Genomic DNA, 20568 nt, shown 5'->3' on the forward strand with positions numbered 1-20568 from the left:
AATTTACCAGTAGTGCTATTTGTTTGTTAAACAGTGGTAAGGAAGAATCTATACAGGATGGTCTACTCCTACATTCACACTGTCATTTAGACCTAGAAGCAATTTAGAGTCACCAATTCATCTACTGGCAGTTTTTAGGAGTATAAAGAAATTACAGTAAACCTACACACGTATGGGAAGATCATGTCAAACTTCACACATACGACCTAAGGTGAGGATGAACCCAGGTACCCAGGACCCAACATCTGTGCAGCACACACACTTTCTGTGTTTGACAAATTATTCTGCATTGAAATGTGGTTTTGGTATGTCAGTTAGCTGGTGGCCATGAAAGCATAGTGGATAAGGTTGTGCTGCTTATAAGGTGAAAAGGTGAAATCAAATAGATAGATGGTTGGATAAATAGATGAATAGATGGATGGATTTAACTTTATAGTCATTGCTCAGTAAAAATACGAGGCAACAAGAAGCAGTTAGCATCTACTAAAAGTGCAAATAGTATTATTGTGCAAAAAACAAAGAATATTAGTAAACTTATTAGGTTATTAGGTTTAAATATATAGTAATATAATAATAATGATAGTAAGCATATGAATGGGAATAGGTATAAATAGGTATAATAATAATAATAATAATGTATTAATAATAATAATAATGATAATGATAGTACGCATATGAATGGAAAGCTATAATAATAATAATAATGTATGAATAATAATAATAATAATGATAGTAAGCATATAAATGGGAATAGGTATAATAATAATAATAATGGATGAATAATAATAATAATGATAGTAAGCATATAAATGGGAATAGGTATAATAATAATAATAATGTATGAATAATAATAATGATAGTAAGCATATGAATGAGAATAGGTATAAATAGGTATAATAATAATAATAATAATAATAATAATAATAATAATAGTAAGCATATAATTGGGAATAGGTATAATAATAATAATAATAATAATGATAATAATAATAATAATGTATGAATAATAATAATAATAATGATAGTAACCATATGAATGGGAATAGGTATGCATAGGTATAATAATAACAATAACAATAATGTATTTATAATAATAATAATAATAATAATAATAATAATGATAGTAAGCATATGAATGGGAATAGGTATAAATAGGTATAATAATAATAATAATGTATTAATAATAATAATAATAATAATGATAGTAAGCATATGAATGGGAATAGGTATAAATAGGTATAATAATAACAATAATAATAATGTATTTATAATAATAATAATATGCGAGGGTTCTTCAAAGGTTTTCTGAATGTTTTTAACTTTATTTATTAAGAATTTCAACAACAAATGACATCACTTTTCTACGTAGTCACCTTTCAATGCATTTTAATGCCATCAGCAATTGGTTGAGCACGTAGCCACTAATGCATCACTGCTTTTACATTATCATCACATCATCACTATAAGCTTTCTTTCAGTCTCTCAGACACGACCAATAACTACTCCTCCCACCCTTACCGTAATATAAGAGTGCAGAAACTTTTTTTTAAGGATCCCTCGTAAATAACTATACATAAGGTCTTTGTGAGTATATAATTGTGCACATATGTAGACACATAGACAGTTGCATTAAAAACAAGCTATCCCATACTCATAAATTATTTTTCTCATTGTTTAGTTCTTGCTAATTTTCTGCTGTTTTAAAGACCATTGAAGTCAATGTGGACTTGGCCCATTTCTGCTAAAGGAGTGTACTTGGTTTATGTAAAGTATTTAAATGTATTTAAATAATACACTGAACGACACCACATAGCTTATTGTGCAATTGTGCAAAAAAAATTTGTCTTACCCATGAAATCGTCCCCTTTTCTGCTCCTGCTGAAGACGGATACTCTCCAGTTTTAAAGGACTGGGAATAAAACCAATGTCACAGCCCTCTTTCACCAGTCTCCCAATCCACCAGTCATTGTTATACTTCTGTGGAACACAACAAAATCATTGAAAGTTATATTATTTTGCCTGACTGCCTGCCTCCCTTTCTCCCATCCATCCATCTATCCATATACATCCATATCCATCCATTCATTCATCCAACCATCCAAATGTTCAACCAACTTTCCCAGAATCACTGGGCACAATGCAGTCACACATTCCTGACATTCAATTTCAGTGTCTCAACCACCTCACCTAGCTTAGAAATAGCCAATGATGTCTGTATGTTGACGCCTGACCGGGTGACCAAAATATCAGCAGACGTAGGCCTGTGCCAATATTGAAAAATGTTTAAATGAATTTTGTTTTAATTATATAACCAAATATACGTGGACACCTTTGCAGATTATCAACTCTAGGTGTTCTAGCAACATCCACTGCATGTTCAACACATACAATTTCATTATCCTTTAATCAGTTCTGAGAATGGTCCATCACTCAATGGTCCACGACTATCTGGTCAGTGAGGGTCATATTGCTTGCCTAATCTGGTACATTATTCTGGAGCTTCAGCTGAATTTTTATGTTATCTATCTTTCAAAAGACCTGTCTTAGCTACTTACAATGAGATGTACTGCTTTAGCAAAACCACTTACGGCATTAATAATCATTAGCAAGACCTAGTATTCAGAAAGTAACAGGCTATTAAGAGCAATGCCAATGGTACAAAATCTAGCGATTATCACTTTTCCATACCTCTTTAATGTGGAGAAAGTCTTTAGCGTCAAAAGAAATGGCAGTTCCAGCAACAGGAACATCCTCATCTAAAGCCCCACAGTAGCTGACATTCGTTTTCACAGCAAAGGCTACTCCTTTAGCCTACAACACAGAGAGCTTCATAAATAAACAACAGTAAAATCATATGCGTCACTGAAATGATGTGGAGATCAAAATAATGCAAACTGTAAACGCAGGTATGTTGTGTGACCTTAGCTCTCTCAAGTTGCACCGCGGCCTGCTGCTCTCGCTCCTGATGGCCACTCTGCTCTTCCTCCAGAGACACATCTGAGTCAGACGGTCTGCTCGTGTAGGAATCAGCTGAACCCTGTAAACACAGTGACTCACAGTTACACATTGCCTCCCCATCCCCGCTTTCAGAAAGTAAAGCTTTCAACAAGTGGTAGAACATTCATGTACTATCACGATTTCCAGAAAAGGCTGTTAAGGTCCAGCTGCAACATCTCAATCATGCTTCAACCAGCTTCTATCAGGCTGTGTCAGACTACCTTGACATCATCATTATTATCATCATTTTCATGTTTTGCCAGTGCTTTGTCCTGGTCAGGGTTGCAATGGGTTCAGTTTACGCAATGTCACTGTATACAATTCAGTAACACACCCTGGATAGAACACCAATCCATTGGGGGGCCTCGCTGCCCCAAGACATAGCCAATCATGTCTATATGTACACATAGCAACAATGGGGATTTAAACCCTGGATCCCAGTGGTTCAGGCCTAGCGTACTGCTTCGAACTGAAGTGCTCCCTACCATGACATAAATTTTAAATACAGTTGTCCTTTAACTATTGCAAACTGTAAGCAAATCAGCTCTAGATCACAACGTTCCCTCCACTTTGCTTTACATATGGGATTAGAATTTTCGAGTATTGGTTTTCTTAGTGGTGCCCTATCATTAACATTATTTTTCATTTGTTATAATAGACATAAAAGGGATTTTTACAAGCTGTATAGATTTCCAAAGGTCTTTCGCTCTTAACCTAATGTTTTCTTTATCACCTTTACTATTTCTTTACTACCTTGCTGCATTTCTACCATTCTTGTTCTTGTTTGTTTTAATTGTTAACAGTATGTATTGGAAATTGTAATAGAAATCTTTTCTTCAGTCAAATAAGGATCCATGGTGGTGGTGTGTTAGTGTGTGTTGTGCTGGTATGTGTGGATAAGACACAGCAGCGCTGCTGGAGTTTTTAAACACTTCACTGTCCCTGCTGGACTGAGAATAGTTCACTAACCAAAAATATCCAGCCAACAGCACCCTGTAGGCAGCGTCCTGTGACCACTGATGAAGGTCTAGAAGATAACCAACTCAAACAGCAGCAATAGATGAGCGATCGTGAACCAACTAGGTAGGAGTGTCTAATAGAGTGGACAGAGAGTATACATGGTATTTAAAAACTCCAGCAGCGCTGCTGTGTCTGATCCACTCATACCAGCACAACACACACTAACACACCACCACCATGTCAGTGTCACTGCAGTGCTGAGAATGATCCACCACCCAAATAATACCTGCTCTGTAGTGGTCCTGTGGGGGTCCTGATCATTGAAGAACAGCATGAAAGGGGGCTAACAAAGCATGCAGAGAAACAGATGGACTACAGTCACTACAAAGTGCTTCTATATGGTAAGTGGAGCTGATAAAATGGACAGTGAGTGTAGAAACGTAGAAACAAGGAGGTGGTTTTAATGTTATGTCTGATCGGTGTATATATACATATATATATATATATATATACTGTATATATATATATATATATATATATATATATATATATACATAACATCTGATTTCATGTTTATAACAGTTACAGGATGAACCAAATAACATATACATAACCTGGTGTCCAAATGCTCTTAGTAATGGCATTAATGATTTTCTCCTGGTTTTTCCATCTGTAAATCCCTCTGTGTGTGTGTGTGTGTGTGTGTAAGGGGGAGGGGATGCACTGCTGACAAGTCCTTATTTTGGCTAAACTACTCTGATGTCATTGCTGTCTCAAGAGCTGCAAGCCCATTCTATTTTCAATTATTATCAAGCTTTTAGACTTCAGAGAAATGTCTCCTACATAGCAGACAGAGAAAGAGTTAATTGTTAAAAATGCACTATTCAGAATATGAAACTATTGAATATTGAAAATGAGAAACTGATCGAGGATGCAAACACACATACACACACATTTAACCAAAATAGTAAAGTACTTGCAGTAAGAGTTTTGCATGCACCCTATCATTGTTACAAAGTCTCCAAAAGTCTTTAGTTGAATAGATTATTTTTCAAGAATTTGATATCAATCAATATTCTACAAGCATAGTCTACAAGTCATGTTAATCTGTCAAGTTACAGATTCTTTCCATAGCAAATTCTTCTGTCATGGCTTAGTAACAAATTTCTTCACGGTCACATAATCCACACACATCTCTATATGTGTTTTCATTTATTATACACAAATACACTGCCTGGCCAAAAAAGGTCACACACTCTAATATTCCATTGGACTGCCTTTAGCTTTGATTACGGCACACATTCGCTGTGGCATCGTTTCCACAAGCTTCTGCAATGTCACAACATTTAATTCTGTCCAGAGTTGCATTAATTTTTCCCCAAGATCTTGTATTGATGATGGGAGATTTGGACCACTGCACAAAGTCTTCTACAGCACATCCCAGAGATTCTCAATGGGGTTCAGGTCTGGACTGTGGTGTCCAATCCATGTGTGAAAATGATGTCTCATGCTCCCTGAACCACTCTTTCACAATTTGAGCCTGAAGAATACTGGCATTGTCATCTTGGAATATGCCCGTGCCATCAGGGAAGAAAAAATCCATTGATGGAATAACCTGGTCGTTCGGTATATTCAGGTAGTCAGCTGACCTCATTCTTTGGGCACATGACGTTGCTGAACCTAGACCTGACCAACTGCAGCAACCCCAGATCATAGCACTGCCCCCACAAGCTTGTACGGTAGGCACTAGGCATGATGGGTGCATCACTTCAGCCGCCTCTCTTCTTACCCTGATGCGCCCATCACTCTGGAACAAGGTAAATCTGGATTCATCAGACCACATGACCTTCTTCCATTGCCCCAGAGTCCAATCTTTATGCTCCCTAGCAAATTGAAGCCGTTTTTGCTGGTTAGCCTCACTGACAAGTGGTTTTCTTAAGGTTACACAGCTGTTTAGTCCTAATCTCTTGAGTTCCCTTCGCATTGTAGGATTAAATAACTTGTTGCCAGCTGAAACATAATCACCGATGCAGTAATTATCCAATAGGAGGCTCTTACCTATTTGCTTAGTTAAATCCAGGTGGTGACCTTTTTTTTTGGCCAGGCAGTGTATATCACTAAGGTATTGTTAACGAGATGCATGGTGAACCAGCAATTTATGTCAATCCCAGCTCCATTTAATCCTGGGCTCTGATTACTGCCTGAAAGTAATCAATCATGTTTGTGTGAATTTCCTTTACATCTTGTTTTCTCCAACTTCATAACCTACGTTTACATTTTCAGCATTTAGCAGATGCTTTTATCCAAAGCGACTTACAGTTATCATTGAATATGATTTGAGCAGTTGAGCGTTGAGGGGGCCCAACAGTGGCAACTTGATTATAGTAGGGCTTGAACCAGTAATCTTCTGATTACTAGTCAAGTACCTTAAGCGGTGAGCTATCACTGCCCTCATAACTTCTCAAAACATGGTATGTAGTTAAGACACTGTCCATTTAAGAAGGTGAAGGGTCAGTAAAATAACCTAATTGCTGCTTAAAGTATGGCTAAAATATATTATGTATAATATAATATAAAGACTCTAAACAAATTTACTAAAAATTAAAACTATATTTTAGATTAAATGATATACTTAAGTAATATTTTTAGATTATACATCACAGGAACATTTAATTCTCAGCTAATTTAAAAGTCTCATAATTAGACAATGAATATAAAAAGCTGCAGTCAGTTTCCTGAATGTCTCAATAGTGCCTGACAGTCGAGTAAATTATTACTGAAGCTGGCTTACAACAGCACGGTCAGCCTATCAGCTCCTCACAGCATGTGCAGTCAGTCGAGCTCTACACATTGGAACGTTACCCTTGGTGGCCAGCTGGGTTTTTTTCACCATGGTGCCAACTCAGCAGTATTGTGGGTTGGATTGAGGGTAATGTAGAGCAGAGGATCGCTCAATATTTCCCCAACAGATGACAGCACAGTTTCAGTACAAAAGGCTGTTAGCATGCAACTCAAGCTCTGTTAATGAAGACTGCTACAATGATTCCACATAATTATATAATTTAATGCACTGATAATTTTATTACCCTAAATATTTGGAACTAAATGGTGTGAAGCAGACTATGGTCATGCCGTGTCAGTTCATTTAAACAATGAAATGCCTCTTTAGTACATCAAATCTTACTGTAAATTGCACTATTCATCAACATCCTATGAATATTTAGTTTAGTAATAGGTGTTTTAATATTCATCTCGACCATTTAATGATCTGTAGTAACTTTTATCATGGATGTTATCATTTTAATTGACTGCTCTTATTGGTTAGCTAGACGACATGCCAAAAAGCCCTTTTTTTTTGCATTTCCCCCCAATTTTTCTCCTAATCTAATTGTATCCATTGTTGACCTCCACTCTGACTGAGAAAAGCCGAGACTGACACACGCCCCCTCTGACGTGTGAGCAGTACCTCTTTTCACCTGCACGAGGCGAGTTCATATGTAGATCAGCTTTGTGTACGGACAGACACACCCTGAACCTCATTATCCTTCGTCTCTGTAAAGGCGCCATCAATCAGCCAGCAGTAATTGTTATTGAATCAAGAATCCAAGAATCCCCCCCCCCCCCCCCCCCATAAACAGCCGATCATTGTTTGTGTAGGCGCCCAGCCTGCCAGATGGCAGAGCTGAGTTTCGAACGGACGAGTTCGATATGTCAGCTCTGGTGTGCTAGCATGTGTTTTACCGCCATGCCACCTGAGCACCAAAAGGGCATTTTTATTATGTTTAACTTCGCTTACTCAAGGCTACTTCATGAAATGTCAATTTGTCTCAACTTGGTTAGTATTGTTAAGCAGAATGACATTACGATACATTAAATAATATCAAATGTCAAAAATATCAAATTTCTACATATATTATACACAACATGTCTGTTTATGAAAACTGCTACAATAATTCCAATCAACAACGTTGGTTGGAACAAAATTTAATTACTCATCCAATTACCCTGATTGCATTATGCTTCACCTCTACCGATACAACCCTCCACTTCTGACTGAGGAGCTTCGCAACTGACACACGCCCCCTCCGACACGTGAGCAGTACCAATTGCCTCTCTTCACCTGCACGAGGCGAGTTCATATGCGGATCAGCCTCGATCAGCATTATTCCCCAACTCTCAATCAGCCAGCAGAGGTACAATTGAACCAGTTATAAGGAACCCTGGTTCGGCTCATCCCACCCAGAACAACAGCCAATCGTTGTTCATGTGGCTGCCCAGCCTGCCAGATGGCAAAGCTGAGTTTCGAACCGACGAGTTCGATATGTCAGCTCTGGTGTGCTAGCATGTGTTTTACCGCTGTGCCACCTGAGCACCAAAAGGGCATTTTTATCATGCCTAACTATGTGTACATAAATTATACATATGTGAACATAGTCTTATTTAGGCATAAGCTACATCGTGTATGTTATAGATAGATAAATAGATAGACTCTATTGATCCCAAGAAAAAGGAAAAATATTATTAATATATTATATTAATTTATTATATATATATTTGCTTTTTTCTATATTTAAAAGCTTTGGAGCATCCTCAGAAGGGTGAGTTTCCAAAGTGCCAAGGCTATAGGCAATAATATTCTATATAATTGAAGTCTGATAACGTTCCACCTTTAGCATACCCAATCTGTGTCTATTATCTGACCCTGCTAAAAAGTACACACTTGACAGCATCCTACTACTTTGCTTATCTCCCTAGATGGCAGGCGGGGCTCCACTGTGTCGCAAACGTGATGCCAGTGTAATGGTAAATACTTGTAGCACAAGTGTCTAATACAAGTCTCTGTTCTGATAGTCCTGGCTAGAAAAGTAAAAAAGTATAGGTATTTTAATTAGCCTTAAAGCAAATGATAAAGATATCCTAAAACAGACATCATAGCCAGTGTAGATCAATCAAAACCAAATAATTTAGGGCTGCTATATCCAATTGTACCTTGTAGATTCGTTATTAAATCCTGTCCAATCTGTCAAAAGCATTTATGAGGTCAGGCACTGATGTTATACGAGAAAGTGTGGCTTGCAATAGTCATTCCATTTAATGAGGTTGAGGTCAGAGCTCTTTGCAAGCCACTGGTGATTCTCCACTGCAAACTCTTTATGGACATGTCCTTATTACCTTACTTTTGTGCTGACAAGCACAAACATGCTGAAAATATTAGAATTACAATTAGGAAGGGTGTCAACATACAGTGCTTCTAGCCATATATTGTAAATACACCGATTTAACATTAAAACCACCTCCTTGTTTCTACACTCACTGTCTATTTTATTAGCTCCACTTACCATATAGAAGCACTTTGTAGTTCTACAATTACTGACTGTAGTCCATCTGTTTCTCTGCATGCTTTGTTAGCCCCCTTTCATGCTGTTCTTCAATGTTCAGGACCACTACAGGACCACCACAGAGTAGGTATTATTTGGGTGGTGGATCATTCTCAGCACTGCAGTGACACTGACATGGTGGTGGTGTGTTAGTGTGTGTTGTGCTGGTATGAGAGGATCAGACACAGCAATGCTGATGGAGTTTTTAAACACCTCACTGTCCCTGCTGGACTGAGAATAGTCCACCAACCAAAAATATATCCAGCCAACAGCGTGGGCAGCGTCCTGTGACCTCTGATGAAGGTCTAGAAGATGACCAACTCAAACAGCAGCACTAGATGAGCAATCGTATCTGACTTTACATCTACAGGGTGGACCAGCTACTGTAGGTAGGAGTGTCTAATAGAGTGGACAGTGAGTGGACACGGTATTTGAAAACTCCAGCAGCGCTGCTGTGTCTGATCCACTCATACCAGCACAACACACACTAACACACCATCACCATGTCATTGTCACTGCAGTGCTGAGAATGATCCACCATCCAAATAATACCTGCTCTGTGGTGGTCCTGTGGGGGTCCTGACCATTGAAAAACAGGCTAAACAGGCTAAAAATGTATGTAGAGAAAGAGATGGACTACAGTCAGTAATTGTAGAACTACAGAGTGCTTCTATATGGCACAAAGGCAACTTTTCCAGACATAGCCAATCATGTCTGTGTAGATGTCCGGCCGGTCGATAAAATTTAAACCGATACCTCAGCTGTGGTGGGCTAGAGTGACAGATCGCTGCCCCACCTGAGCACCCACTGCAGTGTTTCTGGTGTTTTAACAAGATGATTGGTGCTTGTGCTGAGGGCAGCAGGTGTAATTCATTAAGGAATTCGGCACTGTGTGTTACAATTTAATGCAAAATTTAAGTGCTAATGCAGGCTCCTCAGTGTCCTCAGATCCACTTACACTGATGAAATTAAACTGGATTTATATCATTAGCAATATGCCTTATGTTTTTGTCAATATAGTAATAATGGAAAATGATCATGCCAACAAGAAAAATGAGTTATATCAAACGTGATCAATTGCTCAATTACATTTTGTTTATGGACCAGAACAGACAAAAAAGAGACACAATTAGATATTAATAGAGCGTATGGCTATAAGAAGAAATACCAGATTCCATCTGGCAGACAAAATTTTAGACATTCTTTCATTTTTATACCTATGAGGAATAAAGAGAGGCCAATCCAATTTAAAATAGTGTGTTTACCTGGAGAAAACCCACTGTGACACATACACCGATCAGCCACCTTCTTGTTTCTACTCCACTTACCATATAGAAGCACTTAGAAGTTCTACAATTACTGACTGTAGTCCATCTGTTTCTCTACATATCTTTTTAGCCTGTTTACCCTGTTCTTCAATGGTCAGGACCCCTACAGGACCACCACAGAGCAGGTATTATTTAGGTGGTGGATCATTCTCAGCCCTGCAGTGACACTGACATGGTGGTGGTGTGTTAGTGTGTGTTGTGCTGGTGGAGTTTTTAAATACAGTGTCCACTCACTGTCCACTCTATTAGACACTCCTACCTAGTTGGTCCACCTTGTAGATGTAAAGTCAGAGACGATCGCTCATCTATTACTGCTGTTTGAGTTGAGGTTTGAGGTCTTCTATACCTTCATTAGTGGTCACAGGACGCTGCCTGTGGGGCGCTGTTGGCTGGATGTTTTTGGTTGGTGGACTATTCTCAGTCCAGCAGTGACAGTAAGTTGTTTAAAAACTTCATCAGCATTGCTGTGTCTGATCCACTCATACCAGCACAACACACACTAACACACCACCAACCAGGACAAAGTTCCAGAAAAAGGAACATGATCTGCCATACGTGCTAAGGCTCTCTGCTAGCCAGTGTAGATGTGGCAAGCACAAGGCATAAGCTAGGCTGTGGCCTTCCAAGGCCAGCATGGGTGTCATTTAGCATGCAGTTTCATAGGGCAACTGAAGCAAAACTGACACACAAAACATGTGAATAAGTGATTCACTCTTAAGAGACTTTTACCAACTAACCATGCACATGCTGTGAAATTAAATTCAATATGTAGCTACACAAGCTGTGACAGGTGTAAACAAATGGAATATAACATTTTTTTTGTAAATTCTTAAGGCAGGCTGGACCACTGGTAGTTCTAATGCTTTTGGTATTTACCACTGGAAGTATTTTGACAGTGCCACGAATCCAGAGTTCATGTGACACGCCCCTGTGTCTGGGAGCACACGGTTTGTTTATCTTGTCAAGCCTATAACTCATTGTGATTGGTCTGTAGCCAATGATCCACAGCTGCTCCTTGTTTTAGGTAAAATTCTCAAGGAATTTAAGGGTGCAGCTGTGGATCATTCAGTTGGAGGCTATTTTGGTTTTCATGCTCATTAATTGGTTAGGTATCCTAGGATTGTAATGGTTTTGACTTTGTCATGCTTTTCATCGCCAATTTATTGCAGGGCTTCAGCCATCACTGATGATGTCTGTGTAGATGCCCGGCCAGCCGATAGCACCACTAAGATTCAAACCCAAATCTCAGCGGTGGTGGGCCATCATAATAGACTCTGCGCCAACCAAGCACCATAAATTAATTATATAAAATATTGTGGCGTTGATGTAAACAAGGACAAAACTGTAGGAAACATTTTGCTTTTGTATTGATGGAAAATAGCGCTTGATGTGAATCAAGAGCTAAATGGAGCAAAGCTCTATTTTTAGACTAACTCACACATACAGCGGGGACTAGCATTATGTGCCACTAAAAGCGGCACAATACATGAAAAGGGTCACGCATCACATGAATACACTGCTGCAAAGGATCACAAATTACACATAATATAACACAAATACAATTTCTAATAACGTTAACATAAAATACAACACATTTATACTACTAATTACATTTTATACATCATTATTTACACAAGGATTCCTGTGAGCAGTAGAATAGCCACGCCCACTCTTACTAGCCCAGTGAGCTGGCGCTGCTCACCACAATATACTTCCTTTAAACCTTGTTGCATCAGTGTTGAGAGGTGCCTTCATGTTCCAAAATATGGTCCACAAAGATACAGTTTGACAAGTTTGGTGCAGATGACCTACAATGGTCTGCACAAAGCCCTGTCCACAACTACAACAAACACCACTCACTCACTCACTTTCTTAACTGCTTATCCAATTAGGGTCACGGGGGAGTGCTGGAGCCTATCCCAGCTTTCAATGGGCGCAAGGCACACAGTAACACCTCGGACGGGGCCAGTCCATCGCAGGGCAGACACACATACATACACACACATACCCATTCACCTATAGGGCAATTCTTTGTCTCCAGTTAACCTGACTGCATGTTTCTGGACTGTGGGAGGAAACCGGAGCTCCCGGAGGAAAACCACGCAGGCACGGGGAGAACATGCAAACTCCGCACAGAAAGGACCCGGACTGCCTCGCCTGGGAATCCATCCCAGGACCTTCTTGCTGTGAGGCGACAGAGCTACCCACCGAGCCACTGTGCCGCCCACAACACACACCATTGAGATAAAATAGGATTTCAATTATGTGCCAGACTTTCTCAACAAACATCAGTGCCTTATTTTACAGTAATTAAACTAACAGGCAAGTCTACACAGACGCACTTTATAATTTTGTGGAAATCCTTACCAGTAGGTCAATGTCAGTCAAAATACCCCCTTCTCCCCCATTCTGATGTTTGGTGTAAACAATAACGTAAGCTTTTCTACATGTTACGCAATGCGATGCTGTCACAAAACTGGCTGCCTGGATTACGCCAATAAGTAAATGTTTATTTGTTCCTAATAAAGTGACTGGTGAATGTAAGTATACAGGCATCAGAAACCCACTGACCAAAATACTTAAACACTGTAATATTTTGTTGATTTTTACAGTGAAAACTAGTAAACATCAGTTTTTTTTAAATAAACAACATACACATTCGATTCCAAATGTTAATGCACAGTTAAATAGGGCAAAAAAGTAATTGTTGCATGTGCAAAGGTTGGGACACCCTCATATTTTAAATTTTCCTCCCAATCTAGTCACATCCAATACCCCGACTGCATTACGCTTCCTCTCTACTGATGCTGATCTCCACTTCTGTGTGCAGACACACGTGTGCAGTAGCCGACTGCTTCTTTTCACCTGCACGAGGGCAAGTTCATATGCGGATCAGCTTTGTGTACGGAGAGCCACACCCTGAACAACGCATTATTCCTCGACTCTGTGCATGTGCCATCAATCAGCCAGCAGAGGTCATAATTGCATCAGTTATGAGGAGTCCCTATCCCCATGAGGCTTCCCACTCTGTATGAACAACAGCCAATCGTTGCTCATGTAGCTTCCCAGCCCAGCCGGATGGCAGAGCTGAGTTTCAAACCGACAAGTTCGAAATTGACACCCTTTTATTTTAAACTCTCAGAACTTCTGTGTTTTTTTTTGTTAGGCTTCCACTGACTTGTTAGGACTCATTAGACATGTTATTAGGGTTGCCAGTTTAGGACATTTTAAGCACATGAGACATTTCCTTACAAATATGCCTCTAATAATAAAGCTAAATAATGCCTACAACACAGGGAAAGGGTACAAAAGTAATTAAAGTGCTTTCAGCTGACTATTTCTATGGTCTGAAATGTCATTAGAACTGGCAGTCAGTGGAGGTCAAGGCAAGAACCAGAGGAAAAGGACTTTTGTTCGCCAAATCAGTATTTTTGCATAGCGTGATCTGCATAGAACAGTCATTAAAAGAAAACTATACCAGTGAACTCATCACAAGAAGTCAACGTCTGAAGTATGGAAACCAACTAAGGGTAACCAACTGATGAAGTAATAATTATATTCTTTGGGTCACCATCTCTAAAGTATATTTGGAGAAAAAGGGATCAGCATCATGACAACTGATCTACTTTGCTTTGCTTTTATTTTGTATGTGCCCATTGTGCACACTGTTCTAGACCAGATATCTAAAAACAATAACAAACTGTTAAGTGAGGCAATTTTAAAACTACTCTCCCAATTAAATGTGGGTATCTAACCAGATATATTAAAAATATCACTCAACAGACTGCAGTGTCTTGGCCCCAATTCCTTGTTACATACAACCTCAAGTAAGAGATGAAGCTTTTTCATTTTTGGCTGAAGGAAGCAAAATTACAAATTACAATTCAAGTTCTTATTCTTTATCATGTACACACAGCTTAATTTTAGTTTTCCTTTCTATATATGTATCTTTTGAACATGCAGCCATCTCAGATTCATTCACACAAACAACATGTTACACACCGACCCTTTGTGTTACCACCTGCCCCTTACTCACCGCTTCTGAATCTTCGAAGCCATGCAGGTACAAATTGTCGTACATGGAGCTCTGATACTCCTACAAGTGATTATTAATAACAGATGAACACAGAAGACAGTGCAGGTTAGCAGTGACAATTAAATCCTCGCCCCAGTTTTAAGACCACCAAAGGAGAACACCAGTCTTCTTTCCAAATCTAGCTGTCACTGAGATGTATTCCTGAGCATTGGATCCAATCCTTCACATTATATAAGGCAACGAGTATCTCCCCAGACACAGCGGAGACCTGGCATTTTATCATCCCATCACATCGAGTGCAGGAGAGCAGCGCTTTTGTCAAATCCCAACCTGATGACAGCTCAGGGGGTGGGGGTTCGCTGCTCATTGGCTGGCACCGGCTCCAGTCACATCGGCTAAGTGCTCTCTCTTTCCTTGATGATAAACACTGGGGGGATGGAAGAGCGCTGAGGCTACAGTCATCCTCTCCTCAGCTTGGGGACTTGTTTCCCTTATTTTTTTTTTTCTCACCCTTTATATTTTTCTGCCTTGTTGTCTCACCTTAAATATAACACATATATTTATTAAAAAAAAATTCCTATAATATTCTAATATATATTCTATATACACTGATCAGCCATAACATTAAAAACCACCTCCTGCCGCTCAGGTGGCGCAGCGGTAAAAAGACATGCTGCAACCAGAGATAGATTCTGAGTACATCGTTTCGACCTCTGCCGGCTGATTGGAGGCGCCTGCACAAGAGATGAGGAAGAGTGCCCTTAGGGTGTGTCTCACCGCATGCAACGCTAGGTGGTGCCAAACTCATCAATGTGTGGGTGGCAAAATGCAGCGGCTGCTGCTCATGTTTCAGAGGGGATATGGGTTAGCTTCGATCTCCTCGGTCAGGGCAGGGTTCGGCATAGACAGAGAGGAAGCGTGATGCAAATTAAACAATTGGATGCGCTAAAGGGGGACAAAAAGAGGAAAAATTTTAAATAAAAATAAAAAAATAATTAAAAAAAATAATCAATAAAAAAACTTACCATATAGAAGCACTTGTAGTTTTACAATCACTGACTGTAGTCCATCTGATTCTCTGCATGCTGAATCTGAATTTGTTAGCCCCCTTTCATGCTGTTCGTCAATGGTCAGGACTCTCCCAGGACCACCACAGAGCAGGTATTATTTGGGTGGTGGGTCATTCTCACTCTCAGCACTGCAGTGACACTGCCATGGTGGTGGTGTGTTAGTGTGTGTTGTGCTGGTATGAGTGGATCAGACACAGCAGCACTGCTGGAGTTTTTAAGTACCGTGTCCACTCACTGTCCACTCTATTAGACACTCCTACCTAGTTGGTCCACCTTGTAGACGTAAAGTCAGAGACGATCGCTCATCTATTGCTGCTGTTTGAGTTGGTCATCTTCTAGACCTTCATCAGTGGTCACAGGATGCTGCCCACGAGGTGCTGTTGGCTGAATGTTTTTGGTTGGTGGACTATTCTCGGTCCAGCAGTGACAGTGAGGTGTTTGAAAACTCCATCAGCACTGCTGTGTCTTATCCACTAATACCAGCACAACATACACTAACACACCACCACCATGTCAGTGTCACTGCAGTGCTGAGAATGATCCACCACCCAAATAATACCTGCTCTGTGGTGGTCCTGGGAGAGTCCTGACCATTGAAGAACAACATGAAAGGGGGCTAACAGTACAGTCAGTAATTGTAGAACTACAAAGTGCTTCTATTTGGTAAGTGAAGCTGATAAAATGGACAGTGAGTGTAGAAACAAGGAGGTGGATGTTATGGCTAATCGGTGTATATATGAGCACTATTATAATATAATACTATTATTATATAATCGGAATTTTAGTGCAATGCAATGTTGTTTTAAATACAAATCCTATCATTTGAAACTATTTGAGTTAAATCATCAAAGAATGCAAAATCTGATAATCTGTGTTGTCCCAGCACTAATTCACAACCTTCCAATTAATATGCTCTGATTTTACTTAATTGCCTTTCTTTGTCTTTAAGTGCCCCCTTTAATGCTTGATGGGGATAAGGTCAAGTCATTGTGGTGGGTGGGTGGAGTATTTGTTCAAGATTCAGCTCTCCTTGACTGTTTTTGGTCTTCAAGCGGTTAATGCAAAGCCTAAAAATGTATGCACGTCGTAAAAAATGCAAACTAGAAGCATATTCACTACTTGCAAATAGTGCTGGCACAGCAGGTAGGCACTTTGCCTCAGGTCCCTGTCTGTAAAATTCTGTCATGTTATTCTTTTTCTCCCCACCTTTCAAAAACATGCCAGTAAGCTGACTCTTTTTTGTTGTTAAATTGCACATTGGTGTGAATGAACGAGCTCATGAGTGTTGCTCTGAAATGAATTGAGAAACTGTCCAGTATGTGTTCCAATTACAAGGTGTCCAAAGCTGTTACAGAAGATAAATGAATTCATCCTCCATACATTTTCTGCCTCTGTATGAAGCCCTGCTCATGCACTGCTGTACCTGGCTAGTTCTGGGTTTTTCTTTCCAGATTTTTTGAGTCTTTTATTTGTTACTCTGTTTTTTAATATTTTTGCCACAGATTTTATTATTTTACCTTGGTTTAGCATCCTGCAAATTGGGTTTATTTCCAATTCTTGCAGGTGGGTGGCAACACCTGGTGACCACGCTTATTACTAGAAAGTATTACTAAAGACATCACTGCAACTTAGCATTTACCTATAATTACTTACAGTAGGGGCCAGCAGTCTGAGACCACTAGTGAACATTTTTGTTATGCATTTTTCTCCAATATTTGTCATACAAATCATACAGCATAAAATTAAGAAAAAGCCATCCCCTCCTCTCAGACATGACCTATCAGTTCTTAACAATGATGAGCTAGTGTGATGAACCATTGCACCACCTAAGCGCCTATATTTTATACATAGCCACGCCAAATACTAAGAAATTCTGAAATAAATGTATATTTTTCAAAGATTTAACTTTCTATTCAAATTGTTTACTCACTCACTCACTTCTTAACTGCTTATCCAATTAGGGTCGCAGGGGGGTGCTGGAGCCTATCCCAGCTTTTCAATAGGCGCAAGACACAGAGTAACACCCTGGATGGGGCGCCAGTCTATCGCAGGGCAGACACACACACACACATACACACACCCATTCACCTATAGGGCAATTCGGTGTCTCCAATTAACCTGACTGAATGTTTTTGGACTGTGGGAGGAAACCGGAGCTCCCGGAGGAAACCCACGCAGACACGGAGAGAACATGCAAACTCCGCACAGAAAGGACCCGGACCACCCCGCCTGGGGATCGAACCCAGGACCTTCTTGCTGTGAGGCGACAGTGCTGCCCACAGAGCCACCGTGCCACCCTCAAATTATTTATATGATATGATTTCTTATTAAAAATTATTGCATTAACTACTGTATGTTCCAATGCATTTCACTTTTTTTGTATGGAAAATCTCATTACAGCCTGTTTTTACCCTCTCATTGCTTTAAATCTATACCCTGATCTGAATTTGGGTATTAGCAAATGTTATAGTAACCCTCATTTTTACTCTTTTATATTGCATAACAGGGTTGTAAAGGCCAAGATCATTGCAGGGACCCCTGGGAATTGCCTATTAGCCTGTAGCTGGCACAAACCATACTTACATAAAATTTTAATGCAATATAGTTTTAATATTTTATTCACTCTTTATTTAAATGACTGATGCAAGTGTGGGATATATTTCGTATAATTATGCCATACAATCTGTAGGGACTGTTACTTCTAATTACATTTTCGCGCTAAAAGAAATGAATTATGGAGCACAAGAGCCCTCTAATGTTCAACAGAGAAATTGTATGCTAGTCTGTTTAGCATTACACCAAGTTTAATCATTCCACCAAAGATACGAGTTTGTTCAGCAATTAAAAATACTGCATAAATACGTTTTGTTGAAATGCAACTTTGTTGCTGTATGTTTTAAAAATTGCAATTAAATACTAGATGTTAAAAAGAATATATGTATTTTGTTATCTGCAACAATCTCTTAAATACACTGCCTGGCCAAAAAAAAGGTCACCACCTGGCTTTAACTAAGCAAATAGGTAAGAGCCTCCCATTGGATAATTACTGCATGGGTGATTATGTTTCAGCTGGCAACAAGTTATTTAACCCTAACTGATGCAGTGAGTAGCTTCTCATTTGTTAAACAACCATGTCGAAAGACACATCCTGTGGTCGTGGAAAAGATGTTAATCTTTTTCAGAAGGGTCAAATTATTGGCATGCATCAAGCAGAGAAAACATCTAAGGAGATTGCTGAAATTACTAAAATCGGGTTAAGAACTGTCCAACGCATTATTAAAAAGTTGAAGGACAGTGGGGAAACATCATCTTCGAGGAAGGAATGTGGTCGGAAAAAAATCTTGAATGATCGTGATCGGCGATCACTTAAACGTTTGGTGAAATCAAATGGTAGAAAAACTACAGTAGAACTCAGGGATATGTTTAATAGTGAAAGTAAGAGCATTTCCACATGCACAATGTGAAGGGAACTCAAGGGATTGGGACTAAACAGAAACAAAAACCACTTGTCAGTGAGGCTAACCGGCAAAAACGGCTTCAATTTGCTAGGGAGCATAAAGATTGGACTCTGGAGCAATGGAAGAAGGTCATGTGGTCTGATGAGTCCAGATTTACCCTGTTCCAGAGTGATGGGTGCATCAGGGTAAGAAGAGAGGAGGCTGAAGTGATGCACCCATCATGCCTAGTGCCTACCGTACAAGCCTGTGGGGGCAGTGCTATGATCTGGAGTTCCTGCAGTTGGTCAGGTCTAGGTTCAGCAACGTTATGTGCCCAAAGAATGAGGTCAGCTGACTACCTGAATATACTGAATGACCAGGTTATTCCATCAATTTTTTCTTCCCTGATGGCACGGGCATATTCCAAGATGACAATGCCAGGATTCATCGGGCTCAAATTGTGAAAGAGAGTTCAGGGAGCATGAGACATCATTTTCACACATGGATTGGCCACCACAGAGTCCAGACCTGAACCCCATTGAGAATCTTTGGGATGTGCTGGAGAAGACTTTGTGCAGAAAAATTAATGCAACTCTGGACAGAAATAAATGTTGTGACATTGCAGAAGCTTGTGGAAACGATGCCACAGCGAATGTGTGCCGTAATCAAAGCTAAAGGCGGTCCAACAAAATATTAGAGTGTGTGACCTTTTTTTTGGCCAGGCAGTGTATATACATATAGGTTTCAATATACAGATAATGATGACGCAAGACGATAGTGAAGACTGTTGTTTACCTGTCTGTCTCTCTGCTCTTGCTCTTAATAGTGCCCTATATCATTTCCTGTGTTATGCTAGGCCTTTATACTCAAAGGTGTATAAGAAACTGTGCTTCATTATCCCATATCCAAACACACTGCATAAAGATATAATTGTTTGGGCTTGTCATATTCTATGAGAAGCTGGAGTAGAACCAGGCGGCTCAGGTGTGGTGTTGGCTTTCCCTGTGCCGTATTCTCCCTTGGTGAATTAACTATAGTACAGTTTCGCTCACTATTTAGCTCATTGCTGACTTACAACCCCAAATATTTTATGTTTTGTCTGGTCAACTACATTTCATTTGTTAATAAGCACCCATACGTGCATTTCAGGCCTGAAATACATTTCAAAAACGTTGGGATAGCGGAAATTTATGGCCATGATGTGATTTTAAACAAGTTGTGTCAATAGGTGATTGTAATCATGATTTGGAACAAAAGCAGTATTCACGAAATGCTTTGTGGAGCAAATATGGGCAGAGGATCAACAAATCAACAAATGCCTGAAAATGTTTAAAAACAATGTTCCTTAAAGGAAGAATTTAA

General features: G+C 39.6%; 1 protein-coding gene across 2 annotated transcripts in view; it reads right to left on the reverse strand.

Moving 5' to 3' along the window:
* cacnb4a (calcium channel, voltage-dependent, beta 4a subunit) overlaps positions 1–20568 on the reverse strand; it is a 46612-nt gene that overhangs the window by 12565 nt on the left and 13479 nt on the right. The window contains exons 3-6 of one of the 2 annotated variants that reach the window (XM_063006608.1): positions 2921–3037; positions 2689–2811; positions 1850–1977; positions 204–206 (exon numbers count right to left, since the gene is read on the reverse strand). In XM_063006608.1, coding sequence (XP_062862678.1) covers positions 204–206; positions 1850–1977; positions 2689–2811; positions 2921–3037 — 371 coding nt within the window. The remainder of the gene's footprint in view (positions 1–203; positions 207–1849; positions 1978–2688; positions 2812–2920; positions 3038–20568) is intronic. The other variant, XM_063006607.1, reaches the window with a different exon arrangement.

This window comes from Trichomycterus rosablanca, chromosome 12 (assembly GCF_030014385.1).
Source record: "Trichomycterus rosablanca isolate fTriRos1 chromosome 12, fTriRos1.hap1, whole genome shotgun sequence".
Taxonomy (NCBI): domain Eukaryota; kingdom Metazoa; phylum Chordata; class Actinopteri; order Siluriformes; family Trichomycteridae; genus Trichomycterus; species Trichomycterus rosablanca.